The 25,657-nt window shown below is 25.6% G+C and overlaps 3 protein-coding genes across 6 annotated transcripts in view; 1 reads left to right on the top strand and 2 right to left on the bottom strand.

Annotated features, from left to right (window-relative positions):
• Positions 1-1,831: 1,831 nt before the first annotated feature.
• On the bottom strand, positions 1,832-13,193 carry LOC129969229 (protein SGT1 homolog). The gene is made up of 6 exons (XM_056083690.1): positions 13,006-13,193; positions 7,544-7,640; positions 5,183-5,290; positions 4,945-5,026; positions 3,071-3,255; positions 1,832-2,018 (listed from the first exon to the last, which is right to left on the bottom strand). Exons 1-6 carry the CDS (start codon positions 13,032-13,034, stop codon positions 1,914-1,916), a joined length of 606 nt encoding a protein of 201 aa, XP_055939665.1. The 5' UTR covers positions 13,035-13,193; the 3' UTR covers positions 1,832-1,913.
• LOC129969228 (uncharacterized) lies at positions 7,650-12,668 on the bottom strand. Its single transcript, XM_056083689.1, has 2 exons — positions 9,820-12,668; positions 7,650-9,706 (listed from the first exon to the last, which is right to left on the bottom strand). Exon 2 carries the CDS (start codon positions 8,924-8,926, stop codon positions 8,033-8,035), a length of 894 nt encoding a protein of 297 aa, XP_055939664.1. The 5' UTR covers positions 8,927-9,706; positions 9,820-12,668; the 3' UTR covers positions 7,650-8,032.
• A 173-nt stretch (positions 13,194-13,366) lies between the features above and the next one.
• Positions 13,367-25,657, top strand: part of LOC129969226 (UDP-glucose:glycoprotein glucosyltransferase 1-like) — a 51,722-nt gene continuing 39,431 nt past the window's right edge. For 2 of the 4 annotated variants that reach the window (XM_056083687.1, XM_056083684.1), the window contains exons 1-9: positions 13,367-13,639; positions 14,440-14,587; positions 15,873-15,958; positions 16,099-16,229; positions 18,942-19,051; positions 20,474-20,645; positions 21,273-21,369; positions 23,090-23,162; positions 25,027-25,127. In XM_056083687.1, coding sequence (XP_055939662.1) covers positions 14,445-14,587; positions 15,873-15,958; positions 16,099-16,229; positions 18,942-19,051; positions 20,474-20,645; positions 21,273-21,369; positions 23,090-23,162; positions 25,027-25,127 — 913 coding nt within the window. In that variant the 5' untranslated portion in view covers positions 13,367-13,639; positions 14,440-14,444. The remainder of the gene's footprint in view (positions 13,640-14,439; positions 14,588-15,872; positions 15,959-16,098; positions 16,230-18,941; positions 19,052-20,473; positions 20,646-21,272; positions 21,370-23,089; positions 23,163-25,026; positions 25,128-25,657) is intronic. The other 2 variants (XM_056083685.1, XM_056083686.1) reach the window with 2 other exon arrangements.

The following is a 25,657-nucleotide window of genomic DNA, read 5'->3' as shown; positions in this document are numbered from 1 at the left end:
TATATTTAGACCTAACATTTGTGACAATAATATCAAAAACTTCTATCTCAACTATGAAAGCGTGAAACTTTATGTAATATGTAAAAACTTACAGCATCCTGAGCCATTAAAAAGTCTTATCATCATTATTTGTACTATGGGTTTATTGTTAGTTCATTAGTAAAAACAAAGTTATTACATTTTTTTTTAAAGATTTTTATTGTACCACATCTATAGGAACTTAATACACAAAAGGTTCATCAAATATACACGAGAGATGCTGTTTAATAATAACACAAAAAGTGCATAAATTAAATCCTGCACAATTCTTTGTAACAATGACATTATTAATCAGATTAGAATTAGAATAGATAAGTGGAAAACATAAGCCAAATACGTTTTGCCATACTGGTTATCCACTACAATTTAGAAACTAATGGAAACAAATATGTTATAAGTAGCTGCTATGTACATTGCAAAGAACAAGCACATAATCACAGACAAGCAATTTTTTTTTTTAAATTTAACAATATAAGCAGGGGGGGGGGGGCTGATATTGTTTTCTTAAAACTATAAAATGAATTTGTACAAACACATGCATGAGTTAAATGTTTAAGTTAAAAAAAATTATTATGTTTAAAAAAAGAATTATTTTTTATTTTATATTACAAGATTATTCACTTATTTTATATTTTAATAAGAACAACAATAAATGTATGTATATAAGAAATTCAAAACAATAGTAAAAACTATTTTCAAAAGCAAAATTAAACTTGTAATCATGATTTGAGTTCTTGGGAATCAAATAAGTTGAATACAACTATTTGTAAAACTATTATATGTGGATTAAAAACATAAAAGCACATATTTTCATGTATAGCTGAACTGATCGATTTACTTAAAAAAATCAGCTTCAAAATTGTCAGTGATGATGTCAAGCACATTTAGAACAACAATGTTACACAAATATTTAGTGAAAATAATTACGAATGATTTTGAATGATGAATGTTTATATATATATATATTACATAAATGCAACTTAATAGATTTGACAACTTTTATTTATGTGCAAAATTTTTCAATGTAATTTTTTATTTCAAAAGTTTATCATAATGCTTAGTTATATTTCATTAACCCCTTCACATACAAAGATTTATCTAACAAGCACATCACATTACTGAATATTTAATATAAAACTGCAATTAAAGTATAAAATAATTAAAAATCACTCAGAAATGTTTCAATATCTCGATGCTCTTTATATTATTATAGGAATTAAAATAACAAATATCCCAGATAGGATGTGTCATCTAATTGGGAAATTAAATAAATATGTATGCCAAGGAGTATTTAAGGATTCTTAAATACTATTTCAAACAATTTTCAAATATTGATTGCACTCACTTCAGAGAGATTCTAAAATGTTTCTTAGTTAAATGTTTTACATTTAATTATAATAATAAAAAATAGAATGCCATTAATAACTGAAAAGTATTTACCAAATATTCTAAAATAAAAATTTATTGACAAAATAAAGAAATTATAGAAAGATCAGTGATATGTATAGTGAAATAATGCACTGGATCCATTTCAGAAAGAAATAACTTGCTGTGTAAATTTTAAAATACTACATTTGACATTCAAAATATGTTCTAAGATTTATAACAGAGGATATAATATCTTAATAAATAATCATAAGCATTGACTATTAGATAATTGATATATTATGTAATATACATTTGAGTTTGTAAAAGTTTTCTTTATAATTTATTTTTATTATTTACATAACATTTCTGAAAATAAATTGCGATTTAGTTTATTCTGTAATTTTTATAGAAAATTTACGAAACATTGAGCAACAAAGATGATTTTAATTTATTCAACAAACATAAGCACACAAAATTGGCAATTTCAATGTCTTTTTTTCATGTTTTTAATCCCATTTTTTGAACTCCATGCCATCAGGAGGTTTTATATCAACTTTCTTCTGTGCAACTTCATTCCAACTTGTGCTCAGAACTGTCCCACCAGATTCCATCTAAAAAAGGAAAAATTAATTTAGTAAAAATAAGATTTTTCTCTTCTGAGAATTAAGGGAGTGAGATAATGTATCATTAAAAATGCTATAAACAAGTAAAAACAAATTAACCAATCTTATATCATTAGCACCAAGTTAAATAGAACACATATTTTTTTACAATTTAATGTTCAAATACCAGATTTTTACTGAAATAAACTTTTTTCTTTTTACTAAGATTTTATATTGTGTTAACTAATCCTTTATTTTTACACAGTACAGAGTTTATTTAAGAAATCACAATGTTTTAAACTACAGAAATAAATATAAAAATTATTAACTGAAAGTTTAAAAAATATTAATCCTTAACTACACAACTTAACTACTACCTATCAGAGCAATTACATTTTCCCCATGAAATCTGAAAGTTTAAAGATAAGTTTCAGTTCTTTTCATTCAGTTCCGATTCTTGCATGAGAAATGAGAGAGAAAACAGCTTGAAACTGTAATATTTTAACATTTATTTCAAACAGTTCTAGAAAAAAAATATAGGTAAAGAATTGTTCATGGGAAGAGAAAAGCGTTTGTGTGTGTGAATGTGAAATCAATGAAACTAGTTTCTAGTGAAATTTCATCAAATAAAAAAACAGGAGGCAATTTTCTAGATAACAACTAAAAACAGAACGTAATAAAAGAAATAGTGAAGGTCCATTTCTGACAAAGGATAAATTATAAAATAATACAATCCATCTCAACATTCAACATGCTTACAAAAAATTAAAACTATTAAATTTAAAAAAATGTTTTAATCACTTCATGAAAAATGAATTTGGGTTTGTATGTATGCACAAATACATATTGAGGCATTCACGAGCTGCACAGTTCTATGTTCTATAATGTTGTGGCACTGAAGCCCTTCATAAAATGTCACCAATTATATGTAATTCTTAAATTTGAGTTCCGCTGAAAATAAAAACTAACTGACATTGCTATTATAGAGTGCTTGAAACAAGCAATATCAAAAAGAGGGACAAAATATATAAGTCTAAAAAACAAAATTTCAGTTCACTTACAAATGATTTATTCATCGCTTTTCTTGTCTCATCTGAACCTTCTCGATATATTTTTTGGAAAAGTTGGTTCAGAGCAGCTTCACCTTCCAATTTTTCATCCTCTTCTTCTCTCTTTAACTGTGCCTCAAGCTTGTCCCAATCTTTCTTTTGTGTTTTTGAAGTTGGGTAAGTCTTTATAATTTTATCTATAAAAATAAATGCAAAAGCAATTAAATACAGCATACTAAAATATTTAAAAGATTATCTTTAACTTAATTGTATTCTTAGATTTTTGTAATTCTAATTAATGACTTTGGCATATTTAAAATATGAGATAGGGGATGCAAATTCCATTTTTCTGTCTCAATTCACACTTCTTAAAAATATGGCTGTCATACAAATGGATTAAGTACAGTATAAGTTAAACTTCTGCAAGGATTAATAGGGATGAAATGGATATTTTATTTTCATGTAATACAAAGCAGAATATAAAAATCATAAACACAATTTCTTATGAGTGCAACAAGCATTTCAAGTACAAGTACTAGAATCAGTAGTTATGTAAATGTATGTGCTGCAACAAAGATAAGCACAATTTTGAATTCAAAAGGAATATTGTAACACAAAATAACAGCTACCACTAATTAAGCAAAATTAGAGCTGATCTGTAAAACTTTCTAATTCAAACTATGCCTTATTTCTAATTTTTAAAAAACTTTAAAATACTTTCGGGTCTAAGTTATTTTAATTGAATGAATTTTTCGTATTTTTCATGATTTAGAACAATATTATATTGTTTGATATAAAAATATCAAGATGTATTCATTATATAAAAGGTATTTAATTGTAATTTTAAGAATTACTATTTAAAGAGACATTATTAAAAGCTTTCAAGTAAGAAAAAAAAATTAATATAACATTTTTTCACACAATTTTATTTTTAAAAAATAAACTAATAAAAAGCCAATGATGACTTCAGTCCATCTGATAGATATATATAAAAAAATTTGTATGATTATGGATAAAATACTGTGAAGCTCAAAAACAAATGTGCCAAAAGATGCTCAAATTAATTCTGATTTAAATTTTGTTTTTAAGCCTTTTCACAATTGTGTATCAGTTTTATGCTGCAATTTCTTTTCTTTTCAAAATTAAAAGAAATTATGGGTAATACCTGGAGAAAAGCCATAATAGTATATAATAAGTAATTTTATAGATAAGACTTAAAAATGAACCAAGAGATTCTGTGTTAATTTGTATACACAAAAACAGTAATTCAAGTGACATCATGCTTAGATTGCAAAATGGTAACTGGTTATAACTAGAATTTTTAATCATATATTTTTAAAAATACAACCTTACACAATCTTTCCCCCAATGTAAGAGTATTCTATTTTAATTAAAATTGTCATTAAAAATAAAGATTGAAAGAATTTTATAAAAATTCTTGACATTTTATAGAAATATCAGGACATGATTCTCTAAAACAGTGCAAGCATGGCTGCAATAAATTAGTGGTTGATCTTTAAATTCAGGCATACGACGGCACTTACTAAGTGAGAGAAAAGTATGAAAAGGATAGCAGCTTGTGGAAAGATAATGATTGTGTTGAATATTACACATTTTTTCCTTTCTACTCCTCATTATTGATATAATTTCAATGCATGCAATGGAGAAGAGAATGTGAAATACAGCGAGATATAACTTTTGATTCATATCTACTCCAAATTTAACAAAAGAGAATTATCTATTACGTTATCTTTAAATAACACAATAAACCTTAAGAATTAGGCAACATAAATTATATGAAAATAAAACTACAAGCCTGAAGAATTCACTCAATCACAGTGATAAGTTTCATACTAAAATAATGACATGAAATAATTTCTATATACCTGCTTTAGGTTCAGGTTCAGAAGGTTTCTCTACCAATTTTTCCCAATGGATAGCCTCAGTTTTCTGTAATTTAATTTCTATCTACAATATAAAATGAGAAATAGACATTTTTTCATTGAAAATCCTTAAGTTTAGTTTTAAAAATATTTTCAATTAAGATCGATTCAAACAGATAATTAGCTATAAAAATTCAAAATGTAAGACTTTCAAAAGTAATCATATTTATATGCTTTGTACCTTAGTTGGGAGAACTTTCCATTTAGTTTTATCAGCCTGAATTCCATGGGCTAAATGCAATGTGAGAGAAAAATCTTTATCATCTTCAAGTTTTGCAAGACAACTTAGCTAATAAATAAGAAAAACAATATTAGAAACATGTATGAGTAAAAAAAAAAAAAAAATTACAAGGTTTTACTGATTTGGAATGAAAGAAATTATTTTCATTTAAAAGAAAAAAATATATACAAGTGGATACTTATGGCCCTCATGTTTTATAGAAAGAAAAAAAATCACTGAGATGGTTACAGTATGTATAATGGAATTTAGCAAACTTAGCGTGATCTGAAAATGGTCAAGTAAATCAGAGACCATAAATATACACACACACACACAAAAAAAGATTAATAGAGATGTTGAATAAAATTATATGAAAATGACAAAGAAAAGGTCGTAATTTGACTCCTCTTATCTACATAAAAATAAATTAATGGGAAAATTATTTTTGTACATTCCAGAATAAAAAGGATTTGATTAAATTGGTTTTCTCATATTTATTATAATTCTTATTACAGGATCTGATGATTAACCAAAAACCAAAAAATCCAAAAATGTAACATAAAACAATGCACAAAGAAAGAAAAAAAAGACATGTAAAAATTATGAATTAAATAGTCAATGTATAGGAAAAAATTATCAAAACTACAATCCAATTAGCGTTTTATACTCATTTCAAGATACTTATAAAAGTAAGAAATCAATAGCAATGAATTTTTCAAAGGTATTATATATTGTACAAGAAATATGAGGGAAAAGCCAGTTTATTGTAAATATTTATCACTAGAATATTTCAATAAACATAATCAATGTAATGCTTTAATGCTCAATGGATTTTTACAGAATATCTGAGACATATTACAGACTTTTTTTTACAAGCCTTTCATTAGCATGACACAGTAGGTATTTCACGCATATGTACAACAAGCAGCTTCATTTTTCATACAAGATTCAGAAGTGAAAGAAATTTTTAAGAACTATGACCTCATTTTATTTTTCTAGATAAATATTTCTCAGCAATTTGGTAGATATTTCTTGAATTTAAATGTTATGTCACAAGTATTCCATTTTTTTTTTTTTTTTTTTTTTTTTGCAAAGAATTTTTATTCTGTAGTTCCTTGCAACTGAATTTGTATTTTTTACAGAGATTTCTGTCCATTTTATTTTCAATATAGATCTTTCTATACAACTGCAGAAAACTTCTATAGAAACATAAGCACATACTTCACAGTATGAATTTCAGACAATTCTATACTTAGTTTACATGTTTCAGATGTGATGGCCAAGTTCATGATATTAAAACTTGATTCAACTTCACACCTATGAAAATAAGTGAGTATGACACATGCACTTTCTGATACTAGTGGGTATTGTCTGCAATTTTTAATTTCCAAATACCAGTTACTCATTGAATCTTTTTGCTGTAGTTGTCATAAACTGCCAGAAGTATACTCATGTATTTCCAAGTACAAGCATCTTACTTCAACGCTAAAAACAGTTTTCATATTTATCATTAATGACAAAAAAATGTTTCCGATAAAAAGATCAACAGCTGATACAGATGGCAACAGCACAAATTATCCAGGGATATCTTCAGCAATGTTTGTGAACATTTAGCATATGTTTCAATACAGTATTGGGAATTTCTTCACTACATTCAATCTCGACTTAGGTACAAATGAAAAAAATTTTTAACACCCCCTCATAAATACAGATTTTGTGGGAAGATGATTTTTTTTTTTGTGATAAACGGCACACTTTTTTTTAATTTAAAAAAATGTAAAAATGAGAAAGGAGGAAAAAGTTGAAAACTGTAGAATCACATCCCTGTTATTAATGTTTACAAAATAAGTATCATATAAAATACAGCCTATGTTTTAAATCAGTGAGTAAAAATATTTTGATGAAATTTCAAAAATCAGCAGAAACTCTTAAATAGTTAAATGGGAAAAAGGATGGATAGAATCAAAAAACACGTAACAGGCATGATGATAAAATATTCATAATAAAAGGCAGAATTATTTGGTAGAATTAATCTCATCATGAAATCTAAAGAGTTATAATTAACAAGTTAAATAAGTGTAATAATAGAAAGACTGCATTAACTATTAGGGAAAATATAATGAATCAAATTCAAGGCTTTCCAGGATAAATTATGAATACATGACGAGTTAACAAATTCAACAAGAACAATTCATTGGCTTTATCTTACAGAAATGAATAACAAATTAATCAAACAATTAACTTTCATGAATATAAAATTTTGCATTGTTACACACATTTTTTAATATAATGATATACTGAAAATAAAATGAAAAACAATACCTTAGCATCCACAATATCAACTCGAACATTTTCAGGCTTAAGCTTTTTGATTAAAACACTGATCGTAACACTGGATTCTGTTTGATACCATTCATATCTAAATGCAAATCAAATACAAAATTACTGTTTATATAAATGTAAAACATCAAATCTAAATAAATATTTAATAAGCAAACTAGCAGCAGAATAGGAATGAAAATAGTTTTGCCACCCCATGAATATAAGAATATCTAGTAGGCACATAATTCAAACTGATTTTTAAAAATATTTGAATTCTGAGTAAAATCAGGAATTTAAATTAAAAAAAAATTTTTTTTGATTGTATCAACACAACAAAAGACTATTAAATTACTCTTTTTATACATTAATATGAACTTCATATTCTTAATCAGTGGCACAGCTATCCAAAGGCATATATTTCATAAGTGCCAGTCATAAGAAGTAACACAGATATATGTTGTTGTTGCTAATCTCCATGGTCTGACGTAGTCAGACCAAATCCAAAAATCCGTTGACAAGAAGAAAGTCAAAAACGAGGAAGGGAGAAGAATAAATTTCTCCCCAATGAAATCCTAGACAGTCCACAATATGTTCAGCAGAGGCCTGATGCTGGCAGCATTTCGGGGAAAGAGGGTAAAACTTTTCACCCTGAGAAAAGAAAAGACATTTAAGGTGGCCACTGGCAAGGCGCGACAGGCAAGTGTTGGTTTTTCTATCACAAGGAAGATTTAAGGACTGCCCCAGCTTATTGGCTCTATACCAATCATGAGTAGGGGGAACCATCCAATTCTTCTTATTTAGGAATTTCGCCTGAGAGAATAGTTCTAAGTGTGTGAGCTCAGCAGAAGAGGAAGTAGCTAGGCTGCTTCCTTTCTTTGCAAGCCTGTCTGCTATTTCGTTACCAAGTAGATCCACATGAGATGGGATCCACTGGAAATGAATATCATGTTGAAGTGAAATCAGCTTCAACTTCTGAAGAATAGACAAACTTGCTTTATCTCCAACATAGGTCCAATTGTTAAGGTGTTCAATTGAGCTGCGGCTATCAGTAAGAATCCAAAGGTTCTTATAATTATTTTCGTGTAAAATTTTCTTAAGTCCCTCATCGATTGCTAAAAGTTCGCTTCTAAAAACGGAACAGAAGTCTGGATTTCGCTGACATAGAGAAAAACTAGACTGAGGAGTTACAATATAGATGCCACTACCTGCAGAATTGTCGATTTTGCTGCCGTCAGTATACAATTTAATGTCACATTTAGGGATTTTATTAATGACTTCCAAGGCCAATTGTCTGAGGTATTCTGACGCATTTTCCTTTTTATTAATGGGAACAGGGAGGTTGAAATGAAAGTGAACCCTGGTAAGTTCTTCAGTAGGATTCATACAGGAGTGAAGAGAATGTGGCTCTACATTTTTAGGAATTATATTCTGAGACAAGACTTGACTAAAGGGACTATTTTTCTTGAGTCTCTGGAGGTTAGTCCAATTTCTTAGGTATTTTGAAGTGTTGTTTTGAATGCCATAACTGGAAAGTTTGTTGAAATATTTGATAAGGTTAGCATGCCTTCTAACATGGAGAGGTTTAAGGTCGGCTTCATAAAGGACAATGTCTGTGGGGCAACTTCGTTTCAGACCAGTTATTATACGAGCTGCACTCAGCTGAACCTGTTCAAGTTTCTTCAAGTTGGAAACGGAGGCACAGCAATAAACTGGGAATCCATATTCAAGTAAAGGTTTGATGATAGCTAGATAGGTAGTTCTAAGGGTAGTCGCGTCAGCTCCCTAATCTCTACCTGCAATATATTTAAGGATGTTTAATCGTTTTCTTGCTTTTGAGACTATGTAATCAATGTGCTTATTACTTGCAAGTTCAGAATCCAAAACAAATCCTAAATACTTTGGGTGTTTTTCATATGCAAGTTCTTGATTTTCAAGCATCAATTTTGGTTTGTAGTTGTATAAGTGTTTATTGGTTGTAAAAAAGGTGGTAATTGATTTGGCAGGATTAAATTTGAGCTTAAGTTCTGCAGCAAACTTGGACAAGGCCTTCAAAGACTCATTGAGTTTGATCTCTAGAAGGTTTATATCGAATCCAGAGCTCCAAAGCGCAATGTCATCAGCAAACATACCAATGCGAGTTCCAAAAGAGAACTTTTTCTGCACCTGCTAAAAACAAAGAGAATAGTGTTGGACTAAGCACTGTACCCTACACAGATATATAACAGTCATTAATGCCACTTTTATCCTCGTCAGTCCTAAGGTATACAAATATTTACCTGTAGTTTTTTTTTCTTCTTTTTTTCATTTTCCTTGTCCCCTAAAGTAAAATTATAACAAAAAATGCATGCATTGCAACATTTATGAATATAACTTGTATTTTTTATTAACAGATTGCACTAAGATTAGGTATTTTTTTCCTATCCATGACTTATGATTAGAGATAAAACAAAAATGATGCCAAACAGAAAACACAGCAAATTAAAGCACACTTTTTTTACCATTTATTATTAAAATAACCTCTTGTATATTTTTTAATAAAATCCTTAGTGTCTGGTTAAAATTACTTAAAAAGTATATCAATTTACTCAGAATAGATTCGGTGAAAATATAAATTTAACTAAGGTACACTTAAGTGTATGTTTACCTCTGGCGTTTACGCGTTCATTTCCTGACTGCTTGTGTTCCATTGTGATTTTTATTTTTTGATTGCTTGTTTTCAAACTATCATTGCTTGTTCTTGAATACATTGTATATCATTTTTATAATGAATAATTCTTATTTTCTGCAGTAGAATATAAATTTAAAAATATTTATTTTTTAACTTTAGTAAGAAAATGAATTTTATAGCTATCTTGTATCAGTAACTGATATTTCTATTCCCCGTCATTTATAGAATGTACGGAATTTTATAAGCTAATAATAAAATTTTGCGTCTAGGGGTTTTAACTTAAAAGGTGGTAACTGAACTTTTAGAATAAAATGATTTTAGTTAAAACAATAGAATTTTTTATACATCTAAGAAATGAAACCTGACAAATTAATGAAAATAGGAGAATGGGATGAATGAGTCACAGACAATAATAAAATGTGCCTTGTCAAATGGAAAGATAACAAATCTGTGACTTTATTATTCACATGTATAGGTAATGAGCCAATTGGAACTTGCATAAGATGATCAAAAAGAATTGAAACAGAAAGTTGATGTAACATATGCTGCTATTGTAAAAACATATGACATGCATATGAAAGGCATTTTACCCTTAGGAGGCATATTACAGTTAATTGGAATATTACCCATGTGCAATAAGAACAAAAAAGCGGCCAGTGCTGGAGTTAACATATTTTGTAGATTTAATAATTGTCAATTACTGGATATATTATAAAATGGTAGAAACGTGACAAGCAGAGCTATCAGAAATGAAGTCAAGAAATGTTATACCCTTATTGCAATTCTGATTGTATATAAGTGGGTCCATGTTGAAATACGAGAGAATTCCTTCCATCAGCAAGAAAGGAAGATTAATAACAAAAAAACATCTTCAGATAAAACAAATTAAAGAAAAAATGGTCATCAATTAATGAAAATGTAACTAAAAAAAACATCGGAGATTTCATCACCACCATCTGGCAAAAATGCTTCTAGAGTAAGACAAGTTTTTCCCTACTCAATTAAAAAGATTTGATAAGTCAAGCTATTTACCACAATACATAAATGATAAATATGCATCAAAATGTGGGTATTGAGGTTGTAAATCTAGGAATAGAATCAAGGGCTTAAAATGCAATACCTACTTATGTATATTAAAAAACAAAGTTTTTAAAAATATTCAAAATAAGATTTAAAAAATTATTTATATAATAAATTTTGTATTTTTTCATTTAATAAGGTTTTAGAATAGAAAAGAGAGAAAAAAAATGCAACTATTAGATAATCAGGAAAATAAAAGAATTTTTTTTGTCAAAGGTACTTTAACTTGCTTAAGACCAGAGGTACACATATATGTATTTTAAAATTGTTTGATCAAGAAATCCTTTTTTCCACGATCTATTGTGACTTATTAAAGACAAAATATCTTAAAATCAAATTTTTTATTCAGTTTTTAAAAAAATCAGGACTGAGGCGGTTACGAGACAAAATATAATGAGTAAAGTATATCCCCATATCCAATTGCATAATTACTAATAATGACTAGGGGTAAATAAATAATACATCCCAAGTGATATTTTTCTCATATGAATAAATTCTTAGAAATAGGCTTTACAAGACAATAAAATTTCTGATATATATTAAAATTTTTGAAATCTTAAGAACATTTTAGATATAAAATTCTACTTAATAATCAAATTTGAGTAATCTATTATTTAATCATTCATCCCTTCAGTGGTTCAATAAACTGAGAATATAGCATGGCTGGGAACTAAACAATGAGGGTTCCGCATTAGGCTGACCACCTAAACGTGACATATGCCTTGCACCCCAGGGCCCTCGGTCAAGAAAGCAGTTATGGGTACTATAGGCCTTTTCCCACATTGTGCTATCGTACCACTGAGTTTAGTTTATTATTTAATCAAAATCAGAGTTGATTTGGCCACTTGGCTGTTATAATTAAAATTCAAGAAGAATCAGAATAATTGGCTTTTTCTTTATAATACAGGTCAGTGAGAAAGTTTTAATGTTATCATCTTAAAGGGTGAAGGTAATGAAGCTTTCTAACTGCAGGAATGAATGTCGGTACATACAGAACCATTTCAAATAAATAGTATTTTCAACAATATTTTTTAAAATTAAAATACAAGAATAGTATAAAAAGATTTATTTCTTTTCATCCTTTTCCACAATAGTAATTTTAGATACAATAAATGAAAAGGTATTTTAAATTCTTTGGATACATATGCACCCATGTATTTCATTATTTAAATTTAAAAGGGAATTGTAAACAATTTTTTTTAGATTTTAAGAACAATTTTTCTTCTAATATTCCCATTTTTCCAATCCAATTGATGCCACTTAGATGAAATTCGACATCCATGCTTAAAATTTAATACTAAACAAAGGTTATAAAAATTATTTTTATGTAAATGAACTAAATAAAAATTATTTTGATTTCATACCATTTGAAAGTACGATAATCTTAATATTATACGAATTGAGTTCAATCTCCTGTTTTTAAATGAAATTATTTATGAAATTTAATTATAAAAAGCTAAATACAGATTCTGAGAATCATACTAATTATTCACGTCAATCTTACAGGAAAATATCTGTTAAATATAAGACTTTTACTATATCAATAATAATTTCTTTTCAGTTTTGTTTTTAAAAAAAATAAAAAATAGATGTTAACGAACATATAAGTTAGTCAAAGAACCTTCTGGAAGCAAAATTCATCTGAAAAAAGAAGTATGTATTTATAGAATAAAATGAAAAGAGCCATTAAAGACAGTTAAAAAAATAATCTCACTTGACGTTAGGATGAGAAATCTCTGCCATTGTTTCAGCGTGGGTAAGATATAAACAAACCTTTCACAAAACAGAAATCTCCAGAAACACGACTATTTTCAAATAACCACAGCTATGAAATCGAATATTGATTTTTACCGTTACAGTTCTAGTTTCTCTTTGCAACTGGAATTCTCGGATTATGACATAAACGAATTATGTGAAGAATATTTAAAGATCAATTAAGAAATTTTACATTCATAACTGGTTGTTTTAAATTTTTATATATTTTCTAAATATACCACTTGTTTCATATAATTACTTTTTTCGTCGAAGAGTAAGGTGTATCTCTAGAGTTACACGTATGAAAATAGATAAGCTGTGTGAAATCGCTTAGCAACCTTTTCCGCGACACAAGCCGCTTCACCAATTTTGCCGTCTGTAGTATTTATTTATTTGTAAATACTCACCTTGGGAATATATTGTATACTTGTCATAGTTAGCTATAGCTATTAAAATTGTTCAAAATATTTAAGGTCTATAAATTTTTTACTCATGATGAATTGATTTATTTATGTAATGCTATCGCAACGTCAAAAATCATCACAAATTTAAGAAAATACTAATAAGAAATAAACTAACCCTGTATTTAAAAAGTAAGTTGTGAATGTAAAAAATTAAGTAAAGTAATAATCTGATACTGTTTTCATTTGTCATAATTTTTAGTTTTAGGACTTATGAAATTTCATTTTATAATAAATTTAATTGATATCAAATCATGCATTTTAATGACATATCTAAAGGATTAGTTATGATATGAAAAGTGATTTTTTAAAAAAATAAACCGATTAAAATGGCTTAAATCAAAGCACTCAATAAATTTCTTTGACGTTCAATAGTTAAAAACATTTTGATAAATAAAAATATATATTTTAAAAGAATAGCTTGCTTTTAATTTCTAAAATAATTAAATACCATAAATGCTTGGATGTAAGTGTAAAACCTTATTAATTTTGGATTAAAGTTCTGTTTAGTTTTATTTATCAAATTATTTTGTCTTATATTTGAAATTATATAGATGTGGAAATTTTTTGATAACTTAAGAATTATCATTGTCATAAAGTTAGAACAAAAGGATTTTTTTTTAGTGTAGCAATTGTTAGAATACATACTGTTTGAGGCAAAATATACTGATCTCATGCTATGAACTTATATATTTAGCTTCTTAAAGTTGTGACCCACTGCTAATGTTGTCTAATTTTGATTGCTGTTGTGTTGAAAAAAATATGCATTGTGTTATTAAAATAAGTAGCCATAAGAAGTAGATCAATATTTATAGATGAGGATTGTTTTATGATATGCTTTATTAAATTAAATAGCTGTAAGAAGTGCATAAATATTTATAAATGAGGATTGTTTTATGAAATGTTTTATTGAATAATATTATTTTTATTAGTCAGAATGTTGCCACAATCACTGAGCCATCTAGTGCTTCCTTTGCTGTTGTCCTTGTTTCAACTCATTCATACTCAAAGTTTACAGAAATCTGTATCGGTAGTTTTAGATTCAAAATGGTTGGATACACCATTACATTTGGAAGCTAGGTAATCATTTTCTTTATGCTGATATTTAAAAAAATTAATTTTTATAAATACTTATTTGTAATTTTTATAAATTTTGCATGAAATGAAAAAATATAGTTATAAAATAATTTTCTGCATAACTCATTAATTCCTTAATTGTTTTATTGATAAAAATAAATTATTACTCTCAAATTATATTGATTTAAAAAAGACTTTACTATTGTCATGCTTATGTAAAGAATCAATTATTAATTACAATAATTATTCACATGCTCATTTATTGTTAATATAAGCAATATTTTTCTTATTTAAGAAGCTTGCCTTGTGATTTTTTTTTTTGGTTTTTTTTTTGCTTGCATTATGATGAATTCTAAAGAAAGATCAAAGCTATGAACAGTACAGAATTTATTTGGCATTATCTGTTTTTGATATTTTTTTAGGGTGTAGGGCTTAATAAAATATGGGTATCTTTTGCTGCTTTTGTTGTATAAAATCCTTAAATTTATGAACTAAATAGTTAGCCGTCCTTCTAACAATATATGACAATTTAAGATTTACATGCATCGTTATAACTTGATTTCTGTAATATATTGTTTAAACTTTTCTCATTGAATTTCATTTCAAAAATAATTCAATCCGTTATTTGAAATAAGCAACTGCTTATAATTGGAACCTTGAATCCATAATTTCACTTTTATCTCTCTATCTCTCTCTCTTTTTTTTTTCATATTTTAATAAAAGAAGAGAAAGAAATGTTCATATTTATATTATGTGAAATTTAGCTTATCACATACTAGTTGCCTTCTTTAAAATTGTAATGATGAAATATCTGGACATTTTTCAATAAAATTTGATCCAAAGGATTGTAATTAATCTTGAATTAATACTCATTTAATTTTTAATGACTACATTTTAATATTTTTGCATATCACCTATACATGTATTATTGCTAACATATAATGGAATTATTTATAATTTGCACTTGTGCATGTGTAATGATAATATTATGTTAGTATTTTGATTCTATGATAATGTAAAGGTCTTTCTCTTTAGGAAAGCAATAGGCTGTAATCCCATCTCTGCGTCAATTTGATCTGTTAGGTTTTCAAATAGCATTCATAATTATTTTTTAAAATTTAAGAAAGATCAATTAATAAAACAAATCTAACTTTTAAAATAATTCTTAATTTTAACTGAACAACTCTTAACTAAGTAATCTTAATAAGAAAAAAAACTGAATTAATTCATACTTTTGTTATTATTATATGCTTTATTTTTTAGTAAATGCATCTATTTTTTATTGTAGTGAGTTTTTAGCTGAAGAAAATCCTGAATTATTTTGGAAATATATTGATGATTGCTCTAAATTAGAGCCTGGATTTTTTAGAAATAGTAAGTCATTATTTATATACTTTTGCATAAATATATTTTTGATATTTTGGAAATAGGATAAATTCTGTGATTATATGATTTTTTCAGCTAAAGAGAAAATTTAATTCAAATATCATTTGTTTTTATCAATTTTTTCACAGGATCCGAGAAATTACAGTATGATGCCATTATTGATATAACTAGTAATTATTTATCTTCTCAAAAAGTTGCTCTACTTAAATTTTCCTTATCTTTACGTGCCTATTCTCCTACAATTGAAATGTTTCATCAAGTAAGTTAATTTTGTGTGAATGTATATATATATATATATAAATATGAAATTTTATTGAATATGATTTGAAAACAAAAAAGAATTGAGATTTATAGGTATTTTTTTTATTGAGAACATTTATTTATTAAATAAAATTATTTGACTCTTACAAATTATAAGAGCTTTTTCAAAATGAGTTATTAAAAATTTTTGTAAAATGTATAAAATCTCATTGTTAATTTAAAAAATCCCATTATCCTTTGCAATCTTTATGCAATTAAATAAAAAAATCTTGCAGTTGTAAATCTATTAGATTAATAAAAGAGTAGAAGTTAACTAATTTGTTGTGATAATTAATAGAAGTTAACTAATTAGAAGTTTAGTCAGTAAGAAACACATTTTAATAGTAAGAAAAGCTATGTCTATTGCAAAAGTGTATCAAATTTATACAGAAAATTATGTTATAAATAATTGATATTACAAAATATTTAAAATTCTATTGTATGTGTCTTGTCAAAGTCACTAAGACCTGTGTGCTTTGAGTTATTTTCCCTATGATATACACTTCACTTGCTTTTCTGAAAATGCAGTACTGTAAGAGGAGCTGAATTTGAGATTCTGCTATAATTTGTTCCATTAATAACTATATTAAAAATCTCTAATTTCGATATGTATTTTTGAATTTTTCAAATCTTTTAATTAACTATTTTTATAATTGCTTATACTGTAAATAAGTGTAATGTTAAAATTTTCTGTTTTTTTTTTTTTTTTTTTTTTTTTTTTTTTACTATTATATATATTTTTTTGTTTCAAATGAATGCCTTCATGCAATTGGGAATTTATTCCTATAATTTATTTTAAGAGATACCTGATTTTATAAAAAACTATGGGAAAATCCTAACGTACATTGCTTTAAAATTTATTTTTGCATTATATGGAGACAGTTAGTCAATGGATTGGGATTGTCTTAATTTTGCATTGCAAACTACAAACATTCAGATATAGTAAAAGTGAATCTGAAATGTATAAAATATTGTTTCATGAGTGCATGATCCCAAATGTCTGTTGGTACTATTAAGTAAAACTCTATATACAATTATGTATTCTAAAGCTTTAGTATGGTCTTACAAATTTATATTAAAATTTGCCTTCTCGTATCTTTCCATTTCATATTAGACAATGTTTCTTTCTATCAAGAGAGATTTCTCTGAACTTTTAAAATAAATTTATCCTACCATGTATGTTTTCAGAATCTTTCTAATTCATTTTTTCTAATTCATTTTCATAATTTTTTTTAAATATAAGTCTTTATTTTCTTTGATAATGGTTCTATAAGAATATATTGACTTTTTAATCAATAGAAAGTCATCAAAGTTGCATTCATTTTATGTTTCATTAAAATAATTATATTTTTAATGATAATATTTTATTTAATTGAATTCTCAAGTGATCCGAATGTAAAGTTTTAATGCTTCTGTGAGCTAAAATTGATCCCGCTAAAAGATGTACTTGATATATAAAACATTATATAGCTTGTGTAGTGCAAAAATTTGGAAGAAGATTGGGTGTTATAATCCGACAGTAGCTAAAAATTATTTCTCACCCAAAGTAAGCTATGTGTTGCATTAAAAAGAAATGGTATTTAGCTGTATTATTTATTTGGAAACCATGTATGCACAGCTTTGTATTTAAAGATGTCCCCTTAGAAAAATTGTTAATCTTAATGATTATTTACTGAAATGTTGATCCACCTTGTGGTGGGTCAAACTCCTTCTTTTAATATTTTAAGGTTACTAATTCATAGGTCCTTAAAGTGTGCATTGTGTATCAATTTTTGATGCATTGTAACAATTATTAATTGATTGAATGTATATAATTCAAGATACCTGTTTTCTGTAAAGCTATATTTAACAATAAATGGTTTCCCCCCCCCCTATAAAAATTCCCTTTAGACATAAAGGACTTCTTCTGGAAAGACATAAAGGACTTCTTCTGGCTTTTTGTTAGGAAAATTTAATGCTCCAATGATAAAATTAGTTATTGTAGATTTGGTTTTTAAAAAAATAGACCACAATGTTTGGAACCCTTCTACTAGCTTATGTTTATTAGTACATTACTTTATTAGCATAAAGTAATGGACTAATAAACAAATTTGGAATGTCAATTACTTTATTAGCAATTTTTTGGCAATAACTTTATTAGCATAAAGTAATTGCCATACTGCATAGATTTATCATAAAGTGGGACTTTTAAAACTTATTTTTCTCAGTTTGAAAATTATTAAATAAAAATTATTTCTAAGATTACTTTATTTTTAAGATAAATTTTTATCTTATAAAATAAATATTTCTTCTCAGAAAAGAGAAAAATCTTATCATTGTTCCCCTATTTTAGCTAATCCAGTAGAAGTCTTTCTAGGTGATTTTCTTTTTAAATATATATTTATATATATAAGCTTAACAGTATTAAGCCCATATAATACTGTTACTTAACATAGCCTATAGTATTGATAAATTTAAATTGTTCTTTTAGATATTTAATCAGCTGTTATAGTAAAAATTAAAAACCATTTAAAAATGTTCCATTTCTTCTTTAAAAAATATATGTAAAATTATTGATCAATTTCTGTTGTAATATATGTACTGTTTTGTGCTAATATGATATGTATTAAAATAATTAAAAATAACTTTTCATATCTCACTAATTCTTACTATAGAGTTTTTGTCTCTATAGATAGCTTATGATCAACATCTTCCTTCTGATTGTAAAGCTGTAGCTGATGTTGGAGGATCATATGCATGTGATACAAAGACTCTCAAATCTTTATTGTCTTCATCGTCCAGGTGATTTTTCTTTGTATCTGTGATGAATACTTAAAAGAAATATAATTTTTTAGGGAAATAAAATAAAGAATTGCATTTTATTAATTTTTTGAGGTTTTGTAATTTTTACTTATTTTTAGATGTATGTATGAGCTGTATCATATACATGTATTATATTAATTTTTATATTTTTCCAAAACATGACATTGCTAAAGATTATGATTACTGATCAAAAAGTGTTTTTCAAAATGAATATAATAAATAGAAAATGTAAAGTATAACTATTTATTTAATTTTATCATGTAATATTTTCAAAGCTTGCAAGATATAATTTGAACTGCTTTTTATCTAGTTCAAGAAGCTAATAATTATTTTTTATGCTTTAATTTTTGTAAATGATGATACAATTATAAAATAGTGATATATTTCAGTGCTTTTGATGTATTTCCAATATGTAAGTATAGTAGCAGTTCAATTTTTATTTAATGTTCTTCTTTTAAACAATTTAATATAATTTTTTTTTATTTAAATGGCCCTTCAATGATTTTCAAATAATATACATGTTTTTTTAATTACATTTTTTATAATCAGTCTTGTAATGAAGCGTTACTATTTTTTTGTGTAGATTTTAGTCTAAAATAATATGATCCTGTTTATTTCTTTAGTTCTTCAGAGCTGTAATGCATTAACATTCATACCAACATCAATTCAGCACAGTTTTTATTATTTCCTTAAATATACCAGTTATTATCATGTGATATGAATAAAGCATTAAAAGTATACTGTCATTGTTGCTGATAAAATAATAAATTAGCCAAGCAAGTAGGGGAATTGACATTCTTAATTTAGAATCTTCAATTTCAAAATAGTTAATTAAAATTTATTTTTCATTTTTTAAAACACTGCATGGATATAGTATTCTAAAAATTGCACAAATTTGAATAAAAATGTTTTTCTGCTTCAAAAACTAATTTTTTGGGTGTGAAAACTAACACAAAAATTATAGAACACTTAAAACATTAGCATTCAAAATAAAATATTAATTACGTAGAATTAATCTATTTTAGAATTTCTGTTCAAAAAATAGAATTAGTTTCATGTTTTATAAACCGTTACTGTTAGAAGCAGACATTTATTAAGATATTATGAATTACAATTAGTGCTAATAGCTTTGCTAACTAATAAAAAAATAATTCTTTAATTCCTTTCTTGATCTGTTGAACGGCATTGTAACTTCTCCTTCCTAGAAATTGAATTGCTTTTCTTGTCTTTATCATTCAGCTCTGAAGTACAAAGTGTTGATTACATGTAAAAAATGCAGTTTATTTGCTTTTTTAAAGCTTATTTCTTAGAGTTGAAAATCAGTAGACCAAAATGATGAGTCATTTGGAAGATTAATAGTTTTTAATTTCTTGATTAATTGAAATACTTTTTTTTTATTAGAAATGCTTCAAATATTTATCAAGTGGATCATATCTATCCAAGTGCTTCTCAATCAGTTGATGTTATCCTTTATGGTGAAATTGGCACATCAGCTTTCCATGGATTATACAAAGTATTACATGAAAAGGCTGATAAAAATGAAGTAACTTATGCTGTGAGGCATTATGTTTATGTAAGTTTATTTGTAGATCATATTTTCTTGTTTATTCTCTTTCCCTTCTTATTGCGCTAATTATGTTTAAATGTTTCCTTTCTTCTTCTTCTTTTGGAAAGTGCAATTATATTAATGAATATTTTTGTATACCTTAATGTATAATTTATCTAAATATTAGTCAATTATACAATAATATATTTGATATCATGTAACTTAATTGCTCATATTATTTTAGTATTCCCATCTTTATATGCTTTTGAAAAGTTTAAAATAATGTACTTGAATAAACTAAAATATGTGCTGAAATATAAATAAAAAATTACAATTTTGTTTTAGTTTATATTTTTATACTTACAATACATTAGAAGAATGCAGCTTTTAAGATTACAACTGAACCGAATTAACAGTTCTGTTGCTTATTGATATCTATCAATCAAGAAGCATGTGTATTTAGAAAGTAAAATTTAATAATCAAGGAAAGTTGAAATCTTCTACAATCATTCCAAATCATTAGAAATGTATTTATTTATTATAAGCAATTCTTTTGAATTAAAACAATAGATTTATTGTAAAGTTGGTTTTTTAAATATATTTCATCATTAATATATTTTAATTGCTTGGTGATTTTTTTTTTTTTTTTGATAGAAAAGACGAAAACAGAAAGTTCGACTTTCTGGCTATGGTGTGGAATTAGCTGTTAAAAGTACTGAATATAAAGCTCAAGATGATACAAAAGTTGTTGGTAATTTCTTCTGAACACTTTGACTAGTTTTATTATTTTCTTTCTTCTGGTAGTTTCATAAATACCATTATCAATCAATTTGCAAATTTTTAAAATCTTGTCAAACTTTGAAAAGTTATACTTAATAATTTTTGCCTTCCAGGAAGTACAATTATTCAAGATGATTGAAAAAATATATTATCCACGTTAAAAAAATTCATTTATTAGAAAAAATATTAATTGATTAGCCAACTACAAGCAATCAAATTATGAACTAGTATATTATTAAGTAGTGTAAACTATAGTAATTAAATTAATAAGCCTAAATTATAGTAATTAATTAAACTATAAATATAAAAAAAGTATATTATGTGAAGGAGGGGAAAAAAGTACTTTGAACTTTCTCTCAACGTTTTTGAAATACAAGCCTGTTCTTCAAATATGTGCATGAATGTTTTCTTGATTTGATTGCTTTTCCAACTTTCTTTCTCTCAATTTTTGACTGCAACATTTTATTCCTAATTATTTTTCCCATTTTTTAAAACTAGATTGCCAGATGATTTCATTAAATTTCAGAGCATTTGAAAAGCAATAAACTTTTCTGTAAATAATTATTGTGAAGCAAAAATATAAATTCAACCAGTTAAAAAAAAAAAAAAAAGTCTTCTCAATTTGCTTCAAACAAATTAAACAGAAACTACTACTGAAATTATGAATAATATACTACTTCTAATGCATATTGATGCTCAGTTGTGTTTTTACGATAAATGGCACCTTGAGAATAGTATGATGATTAGTTGATTTCTGATTAGTTGTTTAAAATATTAATTAGTATTCATAAGGTATTATTATTATTTTCATTTTCTCATCATATTTGATTTTAAAAAGAGATAATCGCACTAATGTTTTTACATGCAGGCAACTATAACAAGTATGTCTTTTTGCTCCCCAGTTCCTACATCATTTTTGTATAATCTACGAATATAAAATGCAATATTTATTTTAATGCTTTCATAATTTTTGAAAATTTTGGTTACATGAATTTTCAATTACTTTGTATTGTCTATTTACTTTTTGAAGTAATTTTCTTATATATGTTTTTTGAAGGAGTTTTTATTACTTTCTGAAAAATATATTTTGATAATATTGTTAAAATAAGTTTTTTATTGTAAATCCAGAAACTGAATAAATTGTCTATATGTTTATTTTTTTAAAACTTCAAGGTTATTTTTTTTGCATAATTATTTTTAAACTATGTTTCAGTTAATATGGAATTGTTTTCTATCAAATTATTATAATTTCTTTTCTTTAAATCAGCCTCATATAATGATATAACTTATTAAAACATCTCAAATAGTTTATTTGCATTAAAGATATTTATAGATGTAATTTTACTTATTATTGCAATCTTGTATTATGCAATTTATCTTTAAACAGATATGCAATTTTTAAAAGTTGTTTCTATTTTTTTTCATTAATGTAATTAATTAGTAAAATAGTTTATTAATTTAAGGATATGTAACATTATTAATGATCTAATATTTCAAATTTAAAATGTCATGAATTTAATATATCCATTTTTATTTCCAATCTAATAAATATGCTTGCGTCTTATTTGATTTTTTAGATGACACAAGTAAGTTCTTTTCTCTATGTATGTTATTTATTTGCTTTAAAAAAATGGATATTCTAATAGATTAAGAAAGGTTTTAAATGATTTTACTTACTTTTATTTTTACAGAGGAAAAAACGCCTGAACATGAAGAAATGGATAAACATGAGGAACTTGAAGGTTTTATCTTTAGTAAGTTAATGTGAGTATTAAAAATCCTGTTGTTAGAATATTATTTTATATTCTAACAATAGTAGAATATTTTATAGCCTTTTTTAAAGATAATATTTAGCTTATATTATTTACTGAAGAACTTCAGTTATCTTAGCATCTGTCAAGTACCAGACTGATATAATTCTGGTTTTCATTTTTTAATGAAGTCATCAGATTTTTCTTAAAATCTTGTCAACTATTAAAGACAATTTTCATGATGCAAAAGCTTTAAAAATCCATGCTGACCTAGCCAATCAGCATGAGTATGAACTTGTAAAATATCATTATAAGGAATCTTTCTTTAATAACATAGGTTAATTAAAAAACAAAACCAGTGAATAATGTATATTTACATATTACATGGTTGTTGTCTTAATCACTTCAATAATAATATACTAATACTAATCTTTTTTATGGAAAAAATAAAAGCCCATTATTAATATATTGGAAAAATATATTATTGGCCAAGGAAAATTTTCTTTTGAAATCATTTTAAATAATCATAGAGAAAATACAAATGAAATTAAATGTTCTAAAAAAGTGCATGTACAAGGATTGATAAAGTTTTATTTTAAAATATAATAGAGATGTGGAAATTTTTGATAATTTCAAATTTTGTACCTTAAAAAAAAGTTCATAAAATGGTCTATTGATTGAACTTCTGATTTTCAATGGTGATTATGATCTTAATTAACTCAGATAAGTCAGGTTCTATTAAATGGTTTTTTTTCTCTATCAGAATTATATATATATATAATATATTCTTTCTTTATTAATTAATATTATTTTGGAAGTTTACTAAAACATTTTTTTCAAGTGATTCGTTCTGAAGTTTTGTGGATCTCAGCATTCCAGTTTTGCACCTTAAACATGTTTTTAAAATTTAAGTTAACAAATTAGCTATCTTATTTACATACTTTCTCCAGTATTATTTTCTGTTCACTTCATATCTAAAATGGTTTCTTGAATTTTACTCTTTTAAACATTGTTTAGCATTTAAATGTGTATATTGGAACATACATATTCTTTTGAAGAAAAGAATGATTTTTCTTAAAAATTGAATTTTAAGAACATTTTTAAAAAACATGTTTATGCATGAATTTTTTTTATCTGCTCTTATTTTAACTATCAGGAAAGTAAACAGATATCGTAGTTCTTAAATATTAGATCTATAATTTAATATTAAATCTAATTTTTAAATTCTGATGATAAGTAATTCTATTAATTCTCTTTCATCATAAATAAATTGAAAATAAAATGCTTATTCCTGTTTTCTTACTAATATCATTTTCTTTCTTTTTTTTAAACTGTTAGTTTAGTTGATATAAATATTATTCTGTATGAAGGAAAAAATAAAAATGAATGTAAAAGCTGCAGCTATTATATATCAATTATGAGCTGTTATTATAACACATCACAACATAGAAGCTATAGTTTATTTTAAAATTTGAAAATAATTATGATTTGTATTTAAAAAGAAAATTGATAGTGCTTTCAGTTTGAAACTGTGCATTTACAATTTTTTTAATTCCTTTCATAGTTCTTCAAATTCAGTATTTTTAGTAAAAATCAAATCAGTCAAATTCAGTAAAAAGTTTTGCAAGGTTCTAAAGAAAAATTTTACTTCAATATCTGATATTGAAATTGTAATTCCTGAGATAAATAACATTTTTATTATTCCATTTATTAAAATAAATGCATAAATAATGTAAAAATTAATTGTAACTAAATAGATTTAAAATTTAATGTGTTATTTTATTATGTCTATATTATGATGTAATCAGTTGCTTTGGTTACATAATATATTTTATATTCTTCCATGCATTTTGTTTATATTTATTATTGCATATTAGGGAATTGCATCCTTCAAAAAAAGAGCAACTTGAACAGTTCAAAAAGCACCTAATAGATAGTTCAAAAGAAATCCCAAATTTGAAAGTGTGGGAATTGCAAGGTAATTTATAAACATTTATTTTATTGTTGATATTTTGCATGGAACATCTCAGTCTGAGTTAGATATGCACTAACCACTTTTATTACACACATATTTTACTTCTGATATGTGTCTGATATTTTTAAAGGCTTGTTTCTTTAATTAGCTATTGTATAATTAATTATATTGATTTATTTCAAATAAATAAATACTAAAGAATTGAATTTGTAACATTCATATCACTTTCCTACTTTTTTTTTGTTGCAATTGCTAGTTCTGTTACATTACTTTTGCTTGGTTATTTAATCCATTAAATTTATGTTTATTTTTGTATTTCTATTGTGTAGAGTCAGAAAATTAAATGGAAATGTATTTTTAAGCATAAATCTTAAACCAAAGTCTTTGTTTGTAACATTTTGTTTTAAGGTTTTTGATATATGTGGAATAATATTTTTAACATCTAAATGATAACTTTTGTAATTAAAAATTTATATCGCAAATATACATTTTAGTAATTCATTATTTTTTGTTTAAATATAATTAAATTACTT

The sequence above is a fragment of the Argiope bruennichi genome, chromosome 5 (genome assembly GCF_947563725.1).
Source record: "Argiope bruennichi chromosome 5, qqArgBrue1.1, whole genome shotgun sequence".
NCBI lineage: Eukaryota > Metazoa > Arthropoda > Arachnida > Araneae > Araneidae > Argiope > Argiope bruennichi.
The sequence above is the reverse complement of the archived record's forward strand: the minus strand, read 5'-3'. Positions and strand labels throughout refer to the sequence as shown.